This window comes from Saccopteryx leptura, chromosome 5 (assembly GCF_036850995.1).
Source record: "Saccopteryx leptura isolate mSacLep1 chromosome 5, mSacLep1_pri_phased_curated, whole genome shotgun sequence".
Lineage (NCBI taxonomy): Eukaryota > Metazoa > Chordata > Mammalia > Chiroptera > Emballonuridae > Saccopteryx > Saccopteryx leptura.
The window spans coordinates 160499954-160517064 of NC_089507.1; the positions used below are offsets into that span (position 1 = coordinate 160499954).

A 17111-nucleotide genomic window follows, 5' to 3' on the forward strand; every position below is an offset into this window, starting at 1 on the left:
TCTGTGCAGGCAGGTGATTCCAGGTGATGCTCTGACTTTGTCTCTTACAGTGACCACAGCCAGCCTGGCAGTTAAGCAGTAAAGAGTAGACATACTTTATTGGAGACTGCAAGCTGACAGGGTCTTTGAAATTTAGATTTGTGGGGGATAAAGAGGTGTTGGGGACTGGCAGTAAACTGACAGGGTCCTTGCTGCCCATCCCCCTACCTCACCTGCTTGATTAAATTTCTAAAGGCTAAGGTCTTCTCCACAACCTCTGACTGATTGTTTAAGTTGGTAAAGGCAATTTGCATGCCCTTCCCCACACCTCAATGTTTGTTGTGATGTAAATTGTTTCTACTTGTCCTATCTCCCATGTCCCTCAAAGAGACTGGAGGCAGGTTTCTTTTTACCCTTTGTTTTGTAAATTTAAGATGTTTTACATGGTGAGGGGTTTCCAGCACTTGGGAGAATTCTTGGTGTGCCTTGGAAATGTGACTTTGTACTTGAGCTCTCTTTGATTTGCAAATGACTTTGCTTTACACTATAAAAATAAAGCTTTTAGGAGTGCAGGCATTTTTGGTAGGTCATCAGCCACCATAAGACCTCCTGATCCCATCCATTTTTCTTTCTGTGTTTATTTTCTAATCCTCCACTGTTCCCACCCGAGACTTGCAAAATCATTTTTCGTGCTGGTCTGCGACAATACTTATCTTGCGAATCCCTACCCTCTTGGAATTTTCATGCTGGTGGAGGAGGGAAAAAACAAGTAGAAAGTGAGTATTTTTAGGCATTGTTAAGTGCTACCAAGAAGACAAAACAAAACTTTCAGTGTCATTCTGTGTTGAGACTAGGAGTTTGGTCTCAGGATAGCCTCTCTGAGGTTGTGCTGAGGGGTCTGAGAGAAGAATCTTTAAAGTAGAAAGGATGGCAAGAGTCATTTTCCTGGAAATATATAGAGCATTGGAGGCTCTGAGCACCAAAGGCCCATGACAGAAAAATTTCCCACATTCTAAAACCTCATTGCCTTGGTCATCTAGTTTTCCTCAATTTAAAAACCAAATCAGATATGAATGGAGGGAGCTGCTTAACTAAGTAGATAAAACAAGATCTCTTATTTAAGGTCTCCAGGATGAAAATCTTAACTGGTTTAACTTTTAATAAGATAAGTTTAAATAAAAAGTAAATTCATCAACACTTCAGCTGCTTATGTACTGAGCTCACAAGTGATGGGAATGAAAGGGGTTAAGTAATATATGCTTTTAAAAATAAGAGCCTTTATGTGGAAATGTAGTCTTTCATTCAGTTTTATCATTGTTTTCACCGTCCTCCCATGCCCCTTGTTATCTCTGTTCAGGAACTGACTAGTTCTTAGCAGGTGGAGGAGAGAGCTGTTAATTTGTCTTCCTTTTATAACTGGGCTGAAAGCATCTTGGGGCCAGGGCTCACCTATATCAGTGAAAAGGTCCAGCATTGTTTCAAGGGTAGAGCAGGTGCTACAGTGTTGTTGTTTTGTTGTTGTTTGTTTATTTTAGGTGAACTGGAGGGGAATTGGAGAAAACAGAAACTTGGCTGAGGCCACCCAGCAATTCAAGACAAGGTGTCCAGAAGAATTCTAGAGAAGTTGAGAAAAACGTAGGTGTCTGTCAACAGATAAATAGATAAAGACACCCTGGCCGGTTGGCTCAGTGGTAGAGCGTCGGCCTGGTGTGCAGAAGTCCCGGGTTCGATTCCCGGCCAGGGCACACAGGAGAAGCGCCCATCTGCTTCTCCACCCCTCCCCCTCTCCTTCCTCTCTGCCTTTTTCTTCCCCTCCCACAGCCAAGGCTCCATTGGAGCAAAGATGGCCCGGGCACTGGAGATGGCTCTGTGGCCTCTGCCTCAGGCGCTAGAATGGCTCTGGTCTCAACAGAGCGACGTCCCAGCTAGGCAGAGCATCGCCCCCTGGTGGGCACGCCGGGTGGATCCCGGTCAGGCGCATGTGGGAGTCTGTCTGACTGCCTCCCTGTTTCCAGCTTCAGAAAAATACAAAAAAAAAAAAAAATAGATAAAGACGATGTGGTAGACATACACAATGGAATATTACAAAGCAATAAAAAAGAATGAAGTCTTTTTTGTGATCTAGAATGTACTGTGCTAAGCGAAATAAGTAAAGCAGAGAAAGACAAATACTGTATGGTTTCACTATATGTGGAATCTAAAAAAACCCCAAATGAACAAACAAAACAAAAACAGACTCATAGAAATAGAGACCAAAGGGAAAGTAACAAGAAGAAAGAAGTTAGGGGGATGGGTGAAAAGGAGTAGGAGAATATAGTCAATAATATGATAAATTTGCATGGCAACATATGATTACTAGAATTAGTGGGGTGGTCACATTGTAAGGTATAAAAATGTCAAATCATTATATATCACTATATTGTATATCAGAAGCAAATACATACAATCAATATAATATTGAAACCCAACTATACTTAAATTTTAAAAACTTGTAAAAAAAACCCCTCTGTCATCAAGGTGGCAGTTCACATGTTACATGTAGGTAACAGAGCCCATAAACTCGCCTGAAGAAGAATAATTTTCTTCATTTTCTTTAACTTCATTTATTAGGTCCCCTCAACTGGATCTCACAAAACTCTGGATGTTTGGTTACCTGGGCCAGGTGAGTAAGTTCATGTGGCTCTTCGCAGCTCTACTCCCAGCCTAGGGAATCTCCATCTATTCTGGGGAGAAGAGAGGGTCCATCTTACCAGGGAAAAAGCCCTGGTTCTCCCAAGTCTTTTGCCTATGGTGCATTCCTTCTGTTTCTTTCATGTGCAAGACTTAAGATTTCAAAGCCAGAAGGAGGACTCTCTATTCCTCTTTCTCTGTTGTCATGCTGAGGCAATGTGTACAGGCAGCTGAGCTGAAGGAATGGTGAAGAACAAAGAGAGACAGGAAGTGCCAAACCATGGGGGAGTGTTCTTAAACATTATCCTACAGTTCCTCTTCTACCATGTACTTTTAATGCATTATCTCACTTGATACTCACACTTCAAGATAAAGTATTATTATCTCCCTTTTCAAAAGACAATCAGACCAGAGATCCTGAGTGACTTTCCCAAAATCTCACAGTAAAGGGCAGGAGTAGATGGACTTGGATTTCTTGACTTCTGGTCCTGTGCCAACTTTGCAAAGGCACAGTGTGTTCCCTTTAGTGTCACAATTCAGAGAGCCTAGCTGAGTTAGCAATGCACAGTCTGTGCTTTGCCAGGGAAATTATGTTATTTGGAGGTCAGCAGCCCTAAGCTGCTAGCTGAAGAACAATTTACCTGCTCCAGGGAAGATGATGTCATGAATATACCCAGGCAGTCTCTGCTTCTGTACTGACCTTGAATTAGCTTCTGAACAACCATTAGTTTTTAGTATTTTGCAGCCACCATAATGGCTCTTTTCTCTGCAGTCAACTGGGTTGACCATATTACAATCCAGAACGGCAATTAAAGTTGTTTAACAATTTGACTACAGTTGGGTACTTTTGAGTTTGAGGATATGGCTGAAATTTTCTGGATAATACTGCAAATGAAAAGCACTGGAAAGTTCAGAACTTAGGCTGTTAGCCTTTCCTTGGCAGGCTAACAGTATTACATAAGTAACAGAAAGCAGAAGGAAACCTTGGCCTTTCCTGGGGGCAAGAATGTCTTATCCTAAGGACCCTGAGAATGTCCTTTAACAAGTAGCCTCAAATAACACCTGTTCCCCCTTGGATATCTCAATTCACTCAGAATTAGGGATGCTACAGCCCTTGAATTCATGAGCTAAGTTACTTCCCCAAGTCAGCAGTGTGTGAAAGCTGATGTCAAACTGAGTTCTCAGCAGCAAAGGGCCCCTGGACGGAGGATAAGCCCCCTTCCTCCATCATTACACAGCAAATTACTGATTTTAATAATTTTTTTCCCAAAGGAAAAATATTTTTACATTTTCTCAAACTTTCCAACACACTAGGTTTACTGGAATGCATTCACTCTGCAGAAATGTCCTGAAATGTGTGTAGTTTAGTCTCAGATTTGCAAAGTGGCCATTGTGTGCAGAATATAGCATATGAGGGGCTATAAAATCAAAAAAGAACATCAGAAAAACTTGTGAATAATACACCAGTCTCAATGGGTACACAAATACTGTGGCAGAAAATGATATAAAAATTTAAATTATCTTGAATAAATTATTAAAGTGACCCATTAGTCTGCACGGGGAAATCTTGGCACTCTTGAAGGAACCCACTTATCCAGTCTTTCTCATTGATGCTTTATTCCTATTATTCTTAGCTCTGACTTTAAAGTACAACTTATATAATTTTAAAAACATGGTAATATTCTAATTTCTCTTTTGGAAAAACTGTGTTTTGCTGTGTGGGTTCCTCTATCATCAACCACAACTGAAATGCTTCTTAAATTCATAACCTAGCACTGTCTCTCTCCCTTTCTTAATTTAATTACTTTTATTTTATATGGTTCCTATAGAATCATCTTATGCCAGACACCTCAGAAAGAATGTCTCTAATGAAAATAAAGTTTTGAAACACAAATAAGAAATTTTCTATTTTTACCATTTTTTTATTATCAAAGCAGAGTTTCCTGGACTCTCCTAATTGAGCTACAAGGTTTTCTCAAGCTGTGGGTTGTCTTAGTGTAGTAAGTGCTTCAAACTATTTAAAGAAAATGACTATACCATTGGCTAGATATGCCATCACTCTCGGCTAACAGTATACCTTCCATTAATCCAACAGAAGTCAGGAACTTACAGAAAGAACAATTTCATCTCAGGAAGCAAGATTTCTACATAGTTAAATATGCTGTTAATATAGATCAATAAAATAACATTTACTGGAGACACTCTCATCCTGGATTTAAGAGAATATCTGAATGGTTCAGGTCTTTAATTATTTCATAATGTAGGACCAGTGTTATTTCTTGCTTAAATTAAATTTTTAGAAGAAAAGTAGATCTCTGAATGTGCTCTGCCATAGAAACAGCTTTCCATTGAAAACAGTACCCATTTCCTGGAATTAAAACACTGAAAGGATCAGCCACGAGTACACAGACATGTGCTCCCTTCTCTTCAAGATTGAAAGGCTGATAATTATATTTCTAAGAACCAGCATTACAGAACCTAAGGCTGACACGGAGAAAGGAAAGGAGATGTGTTAAGGGATAATTTCTTGGTAATGAGTTCCTCTAGAGTGGATAATATGCACAATTATGAAGAAGAAACACATTATTATAAAATATGAAGGAGAAAACCTTACCCGAATCCAGAAAGTAAGCGACAGAAGAGAAAGAAGCCATAACCTTGGACAAATGACGAAAGAAAGGCAAAAATTCCGTTGACAGACATGCAAATCAGAAGAGACTGCTTCCTTCCCACCTTGTCTGCCAGTCCTCCCCAGAAGAACGCCCCCACCATCATGCCGAGGTAGACTATGCTGCCTGAAACACATAGAAGACAAAGGAACACGTCAGAGATTGGGAGTAAATGACACAGGTAACAGCAAATGAACAAGAGACAAAGTACATTCCAGCATTTTGCATGGGAAAAGTTTCCTTTAAAAATATATCCTTAAGACTATACTTTCAGGAATCATTTCTATAGTTCATAAAAATATTTCCTTTAGGACACACAAATCAGCTTTCAAGGTGAAAAGTAAGCTTCATGGGCTACCCTTGGCTGCTCTGACAATGGCAATGGCAGTCACATTCCCACTAGCCTTGTGCAGATGGGTACAGAATGGGCAGGCATAAGGAGTCTCCATACAGAACAATCCTGAAGTTTGACTCATGGTCATGTCACCTTTGGTATGAATGCCTAATTTGTCACGATGACAAGACCAAGATGAGGGACTGAGTGACGGGACCCCAGGTCAAAGTGGATTCCCCAGCCTGCTTTCAGTCTCTGCTTGTAGCACATGACATGGGCCAAGGTCAGACCATTAGGAACCCTTTAGAAGATTCTATGGGTTCTGAAATACTACTCAGCTACAAAAAAGAAAGAAGTCTTATTTTTCGTGACAGCATAGATGAACCTGGACACTATCATGCTAAGTGAAATAAGCCAGTCAGAGAAAGACAAGTACCATGTAACTTTACTTATATGTGGAACCTAATGAACAAAATCAACTAACAAACAAAATAGAAACAGACTCATAGATACAGAGAACAGACTGACAGCTGTCAGAGAGCAAAAGGGTTGGAAGCTAGGTGAAAAAGGTGAAGGGATTAAGTAAAGGGAAAAACGCTCATATATACAGACAACAGTGTGAGGATTGATTATGGGAAGGAAAGGGGGGTGGGGGAGGTAGAAGAGGGTAAAGGGGAAATAAATAGTGATGATGGTGATGGAAGGAGACTTGGCTTGGGGCGGTGAAGGCGTGGTGCACTCTACAGATGATGTATTATGGAATAGTACATCTGAAACCTACATAATTTTATTAACCAACATCACCCCAATAAATTCAATTGAAAAAAGAAGATTCTATGGGTTTTTTCTATTCCCTTCTGAAAGCCCTGGCCCTTCTTGGGAAGGAAAGAAAGCTAGGGAAGATGAGTTTAGAGGTTACAAGAATTAAACTAAAAATAGCCTCAAACTCCATTCATAACAGAATGCTTTCTCTTAGAGTTGGAGTTTAAGGAGCCTAAAGAAACAGGAAATAGCTGTTAATAGTTTGGGAATTAGAAACTTATCATGGTTGGCTTTGCTTCCATAAGGGAAACAAATGTAAAATCAAGAGCTAGATGGCTATTCCTCTTGAGTCATTGTAAGTATACACTTGAATTTTCTAATTCACTTGTTTCTCAAAAACCAGGCCCCTGTAAATGATGGCCAGAATCTTTCTCAGGATCAAATAGCATTAGGTGTGGCAAATGTTACTTCAGGCAGGTTTCCAAAAGGGTGTGCCGTATCTAAGGGAAATAGCATCATTAATAATGAAAGTTTGTTATATCTGAATGTGGTGTTAGAAAAGCTGCTACTATACTTTTAATTTATTTCTGCTTTTTCCCTCACTTCATGAAAACACCATTTGAATAGCCCATTTTCAAAGGCACATTCAAGCTATTCAGCGGCATCTTAGTATTAAACTAAAAACATTGCACTGGCTGATTTATTGCTTTAGATTTGTTTGGGAAATAGCCTACTTAAACACTCACCTTGATTTGTTTGCTTAACACCCAGTTAATGGATCAAAACGAGACCCAGGAAGAGAAGATTTGGCATCACATCAATGACGTGTGGATGCTGCTTTGCAGATGGCCTAGTACAGACAGCTACAGTGAATGGCCAATGTTGAAGCAATTTTAGAATAAGACTGGGGTACTGCAAAGAGGTGGCTGGTCAGCTTTGCCTGGGTGGGGATGGCATATTATTCTCTGTCCTACAGGGCTGATCATACATAGAACATCCTTCTCAATTAAGGGACTGCAGTGGTCCCTCGTCTACCGTGGGATTAGGTTCCAGAACCCGCCCTCCCCCACAATAGGTGAAAATTTGTGAAGTAGCAACCTTATATTTATTTTATTATTTATATATATTTTAAGATTTTATAAACCCTCCCCACACTTTTATAAACCTTTTCCACACTCTTATAAACACTTCATATGCTCTTAAATACTTTCCACACTCTTAAACCTATGTAATTTTAACAACATATAAAATTCTATATGGGTACTCACCAGTGAATATACTATAATTTGAATGATGGAGATGATAATTTGATATTCTTTTAATATGTTTTAATTAATGTATTTTATATTTTTATATTGTGTTCAAATTTCTAGGCTAGAAAATGCTTATTTTATTGCAAAAATAATTAAAATAATAAATATATAAAAATAGCTATATACCACAAGATCCCATGATATAGCAAAAAACGCATGATACAAAATTAGATATACTGTATACAATGTAAAAATCCATGATTCAGTGAGACCACAAAAAGTGAACTGCAATATGGTGAAGAACCACTGTATACATATCATGAGGCCCAATGCATGTCCAGAGACAATGTAAAGAATGTATCAGCACAAGATGAAGAAATTCCAAAAGCAGACAGATTCACCCAGGGAAATGCATATGCAGAACCTGTCTTATTTATAGCAGAAGAGGCTCTTGCTTGCCACTCATGTCTCTCAGAAGAGTAGGTGAGAGAAGTGGCTAAGCTTATTCTTAATAATGTCCGTATCTTTAAAATGCCTACGGATCAGACAGTGAGCTTCTGTAGGTCAGTAGTGACCTGTGGCTGCTGCAGCCTGAAGAACTGGGAGTCCTTCTTGGAGCTCCAGCCTCAGAAACAAAAGATAGTCACTAGATCTTGCTAAACCCTTAGCATTTCTAGGTGTTTGTGTAAGTTAACTCACTTAGCCCTCAGGATAACCCTTGGAGTTGAACACTATGGAACCCCAGGTCATTGGTGAGGAATCTGAGGTACAAAGAAGTTAATTACAGTATTTGCCCATAGAAGTGAATGCTGGCTACCTTTCAGGCTGTCAGCAGTCATAGTATAAGGTACCATGATTCCTTTAACAACCCTGGCTGCCCTCCTGTGAAAACATACCAGTTTGTCCAGGCCCCTGTGTGGTGGCACCACCTAGAACTGAAAGCAGTGCCTCAAACATTTCTTGGTACCTTCTCCCTGGGCACCACCTTCAGAGAATTAGTTAAGTCAGGGGTAACAGAAAATGATAGACAGGAGCCAGGGGGAAATGCTGCTTTGCTCCACCCTAGCACAGTGCAAGGGTGTTGCACTGCCCCTTCTGAGCCATTTCAAAGGGACACATCCCCAACCTAGTGGGGGTTAGGGGGTCAATGCTGAAAACAACTCAGATGTGCCAGGGGGAGAGTGAAAATCTAATCTCTTCCTAAAAAGAACCAGCTCCTGCTCTACAGTCCAAGGATGGTAACTCCCTTATCTTTCAGGTGTAGGAGGGATGATGGTTCTGCTGGTCTGTCCTCCAGACCCTCTCATGCCTTGTCTTTGCTAAGTGGAGCATGGCTTTATGAAGTGGTGATTCCAGTACTCTAAGGGCTCATAACTGGGTGTGAGGTCTCCCCCACCCAGCAGTAGTGTGAGGACAGAGCCCCCACCCAGGACCTTCCAAAAGCTCAGAGATGGCCAAGGCTAAGCAGACTGAGCTCACCCTGGACTTCTGTAATGGAGACAGCTTAGGGACTTGGCAACGGGCAAAAACCCTCACTTCTCACTAGCACCCTGCACTTAGACCACTTTAAAATAAAACTTTAAAATTACATGTATTATGGGTTTTAATATATAAAAGAGTAAGATAAAAATGGCCCATCCTTCAATTCCCCCAGATATCTCTATTAACATATATTTAAACAAACAAACAAATATGCTTACATGGCCAGAAATTCAAACCATATAGAAATGTATAAAATAAAAACTTTCCTGCTCTTATACCCTTGACCCTCTTCACAGAGGTAACTATTATCATTTTTCATATTTTTCCCCAGAAACGTTTTACATATAATTATATAAAAATGAATATCCTATAGGAACTGCTTATTAAGTACAGTTTTTTTCTTGTGTGTTATTTATATTTTCTCCTCTTGTATTTAGGATTTCTAAACTAAGCATACAAGAAATAAATCTCTGTCAGAATTTTAATAACTACTTCAAAATACATCTCAGAAGCACATTCACTATCAGCTATTAAGGGAAAATCAAACAGTTCTTTCTCCATCTTGTACTATTACACTGCCTAGAATAAATATGCCCAATCACCTTGAAATAGAAGATATTAAATTTAATTTTAAAGAATTTGTTTAAAGCATCCACTTTATACGACTTTTAGAATTTCTAAGTCATGATCCCTGACCGTAGACCAGCCAATGTTCATCCGGTGCCTACTTTACATCAGGAGAGGGAGACAGCTTCACACCCATTATTTCATGTAACCTTCCCAACAACCCTATCTGATTGTGGCCACTAAAGAGAGGGCATCCAGGCCAGAACTTTCCATGGCCTTTTGGGGCTGAGTGTGGCCATCCTTTGGCAAGACCCCACTGCACTCTGTAAAGGCTGATTCCAGGGGACACGGTCTCTTCCCAGCTGCCCCTGCACAGACCCAAAAGCAAAGAAGGATACAATGTCTTCCTCTTCATCTACAATATGCTATTTCTCATCAGTACTGGCTTCAAATTCTGTGCTTGAATTTTAAAAAATAACATAAAATATCAAGTTTGGTACTTGTTCTATTGGATTCTTTCACTGAATATGCTGAGAAGTAGATTCATTACTAAAGCACTGGAGGTTGAGGTAGGAGAAGAAGGAAAATTGTCATTCTATACCATCGAACACTCTGGATTTTGCAGTGGGAGGAAACAGTTAAGAGCCTAGGCTCTTGAAACACATGGCCTAGATCTGAATCCTTACTTTACCATTTACTAGCTGTTTGATCTTGGTTAAACTGCTTAATTTTTTGTGCCTCAATTCTCTCCTCTGTATAATGGGGTTAATAATAGTAACTTATCTCACAGGGCTTTTGAGGGATTAAATGGGAGAAACCATGTAGCACTGTGAAACATAGCTGTTCAATTAAAAAATAACTAACATAACTATTGATGTTAGGGAAAAAGAGAAAAGGAGAAAACAAATGGTGAGAAAAAGAGACAACAGGAAGAAAGGGAGTAGGCTCTGGGATGGTCCACAAAGTGAAAGTACAGATACGCCTCTCTCAGCTCAGCTTCTGAAAAGAGACCACCAGAAACAGCACTGGAAGAGCCATCTAATGTTTTAAATCTCAAAGACTTGGTTTTCTTTGCAACTTGAAATTATTTAAATAAGTAATTAATAGGCTTTTGCTAAAACCAAGTCCCCAATTTTTCCAACTATTATTTTTAGTAGCCACATTATATGTTCAAATACATCTGTGGACTTTCACAAAAATCAAATAAAAGTAAAAAAAGTAATAATATCAAAAGCATATATACAAATAAAAAAAAATCCCTTTCCTATTTGCAATGGAGAACATTGGCAACAAAAGTCAGCTCACCTTCACTGGGAAGAACTATAAATATCAGAGGCAGTCCATAGCACACTCTTGAATGTTACATTTGGAAAGTCTGACATTTAAGTTCAGTTGGCTTAGGCAGAGGCTGATGGAGCTGCTTATTCAGGTAGGTAATGCCATATCAAGTAATATTACTACTTGTTATCTAAGTCCACCTGGACACTAAATCCTTCTCCAGACCTTCTCTAGCCCCTTGTAGTTGCCAGCCAATAAACTCCTCAAAAATTCATCTGGACTTGGTATCTTTGTGGAACTCGCTGGTCACTTTACAACAGACTAGAATGAGGAGCGGGAGGTGCCTAAAGCACAAAATTTAAGGAAGCACTCACTCACAGGGTCCAGCAAATTCAGAGCTGGCACCTGAAGCAGGTGCTTCCTTAAATTTTGTGCATCCAAAACCTGAAGCCTCCATTGCCTAACCTTGATCCAAGCCCTGACTGCCTTCCCCTCTCTTTCCCTTGCTGTTCATCCTCCACTGGTTGCTGAGATGATCTTTTCAGTGTTGAATGACATCCAGTCTGATTATTAGTTTCCCAGAGGATAAAGTCCAACCCCTTGGGTTGACTTCAACTTACCTGCTAGCCTCATCTCTTGTCACTCTCACTGCCCCCACCAATGACCTCTACATTCCACCCACCTTGAGTGACTTAGAGTTACTTTAGTGTGCTGTGTATCTGAAACACCTCCAAATCTTTTTTTTTCCCTGTATTTCTGTATTTTTCCAAAGTTAGTAGTGGGGAGACAGTCAGACAGACTCCCTCATGAGCCCAACCGGGATCCACCCAGCATGCCCAACAAGGGGCGATGCTCTGCTTATCTGGATTCCTAAGCTTCACTCAAGCCATTTCCAGACACTGGGGATGTGACTCTGTGTGTGGCAGGGAAGTAGGTCTGCAAACGGACTCAAAGATCACATTGTGCTTGATCAGTATTGGTGGGAAGATGATTACACAAGTCCTCCAAGACTCCTTTCTTGGAAAACTATGTGTAAACCAGATTAGAGTATAACAGCTTCCAGTAAATATCTAAAGGAAAATTTAGTAGTCCATTTCTGATGTTCCAACATGACCTTTTGTTTCCCTAAGTAGGCAGGTACCTAAGATGCCAACCCAGAGCCACGAATGAGTCAACACAGCGATAGGCTGTGGCCTAATGGATGTTGGTCCTATTGTTTCCAGCTGGTGAAGCCAAGGTGAGTGTAGGGCAGCACTTCTTGACACTTGAGATTTATTTTGTCATTAGTGATGAAACAGTGCTAGGGCTCCTCAAACCTAAACTGTCAAAGTTTAGATACTCTGAAATCCCAAAGTTTAGATACTCTGAAATCCCTGATTTCAGAGGCCACCTAATATTCAAGTACAGACCCAAACTGAATCTGTTATTTGGTGGCTGATTATTTTTGCTGTGATTATAAGTGATTTGTGTCTAGAATGAGCAGTTAGCCATCTGCTTTTCAGATTAGGAAGAAAAAGTGATCACTTTGAGAGTAATAAAAAGTAGGAATTTTAATTAATTTTAATATTATGGCTCAAAAACAAAACAAAGAAAAAAACATTTTGTTTTCTCTTCAAAAATCCAAGACATGTTAAATTTCAACCCTCCCAAAAATATATTGATGTTCCTTAAACACACTAGTCCAGTGGTTCTCAAACTTTTTGAAGTTGGGGCGCATTTAAAATGCTACAAATATTTGTAGGTGCACTATATACAAATTTCTGAGAAATATGTTATAATAAGTCAAATATTAAAGAAAAAAATAAAGTCCAAGCCTGCTTTTATGGTAGTTAAATGAAATAAATACAACAAAATTAAATTTATTCTGACATTAAAAAACAGTTTTATGTTACATTTTTTGAGTTATGCTTTTTAGAATTCATAAAAAAGAGGGTTAAAAATGACAAAAAAGTTATCTTTATATATATATATATATAGATACATTCTTAGTGTAGTGTGGTGGGCAAAGGGAAAGGTCACATGAGACACCAGACCCGGAAACTTTGGCTAGAACCGCCCACAGTCATGCGCGCCAAAAGAAACTTCCCAGGAATCCTTGGAAAAGAGCAACCGTCTGCCAGCTAGTGAGATTTTACCACATCATATTAGCTTAACCAGCCTAGAGACCCTTTAAATATCCCTCACGTGGGTCACCCCTTGCGACTTCCCTGGCCTTTGTCCTCGGGACCAGGGAACCTCGTTGGGCGAGAAGCGCTCTGTACTCAATAAAGCTTTTGCTTATCCACATTTTGTGTCTATGCCCCTTCCTTCTTCCTCAGTGGGGAAAAATACCTTACACTTAGTAAGATTTAGTAAATTCGGCAGGTCCTGGCACAAATGTGTTAAGTTTTTTCATTCCTGTGTTTATGAGAAACAAAAGCCTGACGTGTCCTAGCAATTTCTTCAATGTTTGGGCTTATATTTGAAAGACAAACACTCATTTCCTCATCAATACATTGAAGAATTCCTCTCTTTTTGCTCTTAATTGTGTTGAGGGTAGAAAATCCTAATTCACATAAATAGGATGTTGAAAATTGTAGTAAAATGTTCAAAGCTTTCTTAGATATTGCCACATATCCTTCTTTTATAGAAATCCAAAAGGCTTCAAGAGACAATTCCTTAAGTTTAATTGTCAATCCAAAAACCCCACTATACATATCATCTTAACTTGACACCAAACAAAGGACAAAAGAAACTTGCCTCCAGTCTTTTTGGGGAACATAGTGGGTAAACAATCCAGCACCACAGCTTAACAGCCTTTTGCAATCTAATCAGGCAAGTGAGGTGGGAGGTTGGGCAGACTGTCAGCTATCCCCCAAAAATCTGAGCTCCAAATACCCTGTTGTTTTTTTGTCCCCAACAGGCTCATATTTCTCTGGAATACCATAGGGTGCACCTGGAAATCTTCTAGGGTGCACCAGTGGACCCTGGCACACACTTTGAGAATCACTGCACTAGTCATTCTTTTTGAACCCTTATCCAATTAACCTTTCCTAAAGCATGTTTTTAGCCTTTCATCGAAATCTTGAACCTTAAATTTCACATTTACATTCTTTTTTTTTAATAATTTTATTTTTTTAATGGGGTGACATCAATAAATCAGGATACATATATTCAAAGATAACATGTCCAGGTTATCTTGTTGTTCAATTATGTTGCATACCCATCACCCAAAGTCAGATTGTCCTCTGTCAGCTTCTATCTAGTTTTCTTTGTGCCCCTCCCCCACCCCATTTCCCTCTCCCTCTCCCCCCTCCCCGCGTAACCACCACACTCTTATCAATGTCTCTTAGTCTCACTTTTATGTCCCACCTACGTATGGAATAATGCAGTTCCTGGTTTTTTCTGATTTACTTATTTCACTTTGTATAATGTTATCAAGATCCCACCATTTTGCTGTAAATGATCTGATGTCATCATTTCTTATGGCTGAGTAGTATTCCACAGTGTATATGTGCCACATCTTATTTATCCAGTCATCTATTGATGGGCTTTTGGTTGTTTCCATGTCCTGGCCACTGTGAACAATGCTGCAACGAATATGGGGCTGCATGTGTCTTTACGTATCAATGTTTCTGAGTTTTTGGGGTATATACCCAGTAGAGGGACTGCTGGGTCATATGGTAGTTCTATTTTCAGTTTTTTGAGGAACCATTTTCTTCCATAATGGTTGTACTACTTTACATTCCCACCAACAGTATATGAGGGTTCCTTTTTCTCCACAGCCTCTCCAACATTTGCTATTACCGGTCTTGTTAATAATAGCTAATCTAACAGGTTTGAGGTGGTATCTCATTGCCGTTTTGATTTGCATTTCTCTAATAACTAAAGAAGATGAGCATCTTTTCATATATCTGTTGGCCATTTATATTTCTTCCTGGGAGAAGTGTCTGTTCATGTCCTCTTCCCATTTTTTATTGGATTGTTTGTTTGTATGTTGTTGAGTTTTATGAGTTCTTTGTATATTTTGGATATTACGCCCTTATCTGAGCTGTTGTTTGAAAATATCATTTCCCATTTAATTGGCTGTCTGTTTATTGTGTTATCAGTTTCTCTTGCTGAGCAAAAACTTCTTAGTCTGATGTAGTCCCATTCATTAATTTTTGCCTTCACTTCTCTTGCCTTTGGAGTCAAATTCATAAAATGCTCTTTAAAACCCAGGTCCCTGAGTTTAGTACCTATGTCTTCTTCTATGTACTTAATTGTTTCAGGTCTTATGTTTAGATCTTTGATCCATTTTGAGTTAATTTTAGTACAAGGGGACAAAATATAGTCCAGTTTCATTCTTTTGCATGTGGCTTTCCAGTTTTCCCAGCACCATTTATTGAAGAGGCTTTCTTTTCTCCATTGTGTGTTGTTGGCCCCTTTATCAAAAATTATTTGACTATATATATGTGGTTTTATTTCTAGACTTTCTATTCTGTTCCATTGGTCTGAGTGTCTATTTTTCTGCCAATACCATGCTGTTTTGATTGTCGTGGCCCTATAATATAGTTTGAAGTCAGGTATTGTAATGCCCCCAGCTTCATTCTTTTTCTTTAGGATTGCTTTGGCTATTTGGGGTTTTTTATAGTTCCATATAAATCTGATGATTTCTTGCTCCATTTCTTTAAAAAATGTCGTTGGAATTTTGATGGGAATTGCATTAAATTTGTATATTGCTTTGGGTAATATGGCCATCTTGATTATATTTATTCTTCCTAACCAAGAACAAGGAATATTCTTCCATCTCATTATATCTTTTTTGATTTCCCTTAACAATGGTTTACAGTTTTCATTATATAAGTCCTTTACATTCTTTGTTATGTTTATTCCTAGGTATTTTATTTTTTTTGTTGCAATCGTGAAGGGGATTATTCTTTTGAGTTCGTTCTCAAATGTTTCATTGTTGGCATATAGAAAGGCTATTGAATTCTGTATGTTAATTTTGTATCCTGCGACTTTACTGTATTGGCTTATTGTTTCTAGTAGTCTTTTTGTGGATTCTTTGGGGTTTTCGATGTATAGGATCATATCATCTGCAAAAAGTGATACCTTTACATCTTCTTCTCCAATATGGATGCCTTTTATTTCTTTGTCTTCTCTGATTGCTCTGGCTAGAACCTCTAGTACCACATTAAATAAGAGTGGAGAGAGTGGACAACCCTGTCTTGTTCCTGATTTAAGGGAGAAAGCCTTCAGTTTTGTGCCATTTAATATGATGTTAGCTGATGGTTTATCATATATGGCCTTTATCATGTTGAGATATTTTCCTTCTATACCCATTTTGTTGAGAGTCTTAAACATAAAATTGTGTTGTATTTTATTGAAAGCCTTTTCTGTGTCTATTGATAAGATCATGTGGTTATTGTTCTTTGTTTTGTTGATATGCTGTATTACGTTAACCGTTTTATGTATGTTGAACCATCCTTGAGATACTGGGATGAATCCCACTTGATCATGATGTATTATTTTTTAAATATATTGTTGTATTCGATTTGCTAGTATTTTGTTTAGTATTTTAGCATCTGTATTCATTAGAGATATTGGTCTGTAGTTTTCTTTTTTGGTGCCATCCTTGCCTGGTTTTGGTATGAGGATTATGTTGGCCTCATAGAATGTGTTTGGTAGTATTGCTTCTTCTTCAATTTTTTGGAAGACTTTCAGTAGAATAGGAACCAAGTCTTCTTTGAATGTTTGATAAAATTCGCTGGTATAGCTGTCTGGGCCTGGACTTTTATTTTTGGGGATGTTTTTAATGGTTTATTCTATTTCTTCTCACCTAATAGGCCTGTATAGGCTTTCTGCTTCTTCTTGACTCAGTCTAGGAAGGTTGTATTGTTCTAGGAATTTATCCATTTCTTCTAGGTTGTTGAATTTAGTGGCATAAAGTTTTTCATAGTATTCTACAATAATTCTTTGTATATCTACAGTGTCCGTGGTGATTTCTCCTCTTTCATTTTGGATTTTGTTTATATGAGTTCTTTCTCTTTTTTCCTTGGTAAGTTTTGCCAAGGGTTTGTCAATTTTGTTGATCTTTTCAAAGAACCAGCTCCTTGTTCTATTAATTTTTTCTATACTTTTTCTGTTCTCTATTTC

At 38.7% G+C, this 17111-nt stretch overlaps 1 protein-coding gene across 2 annotated transcripts in view; it reads right to left on the reverse strand.

The window, feature by feature from the left end:
* The window catches only part of SV2C (synaptic vesicle glycoprotein 2C), a 261877-nt gene that overhangs the window by 136074 nt on the left and 108692 nt on the right, over positions 1 to 17111 (reverse strand). For both annotated transcript variants that reach the window (XM_066386345.1, XM_066386344.1), the window contains one exon: positions 5264 to 5444. In XM_066386345.1, the coding sequence (XP_066242442.1) occupies positions 5264 to 5424 (161 nt within the window). In that variant the 5' untranslated portion in view covers positions 5425 to 5444. The remainder of the gene's footprint in view (positions 1 to 5263; positions 5445 to 17111) is intronic.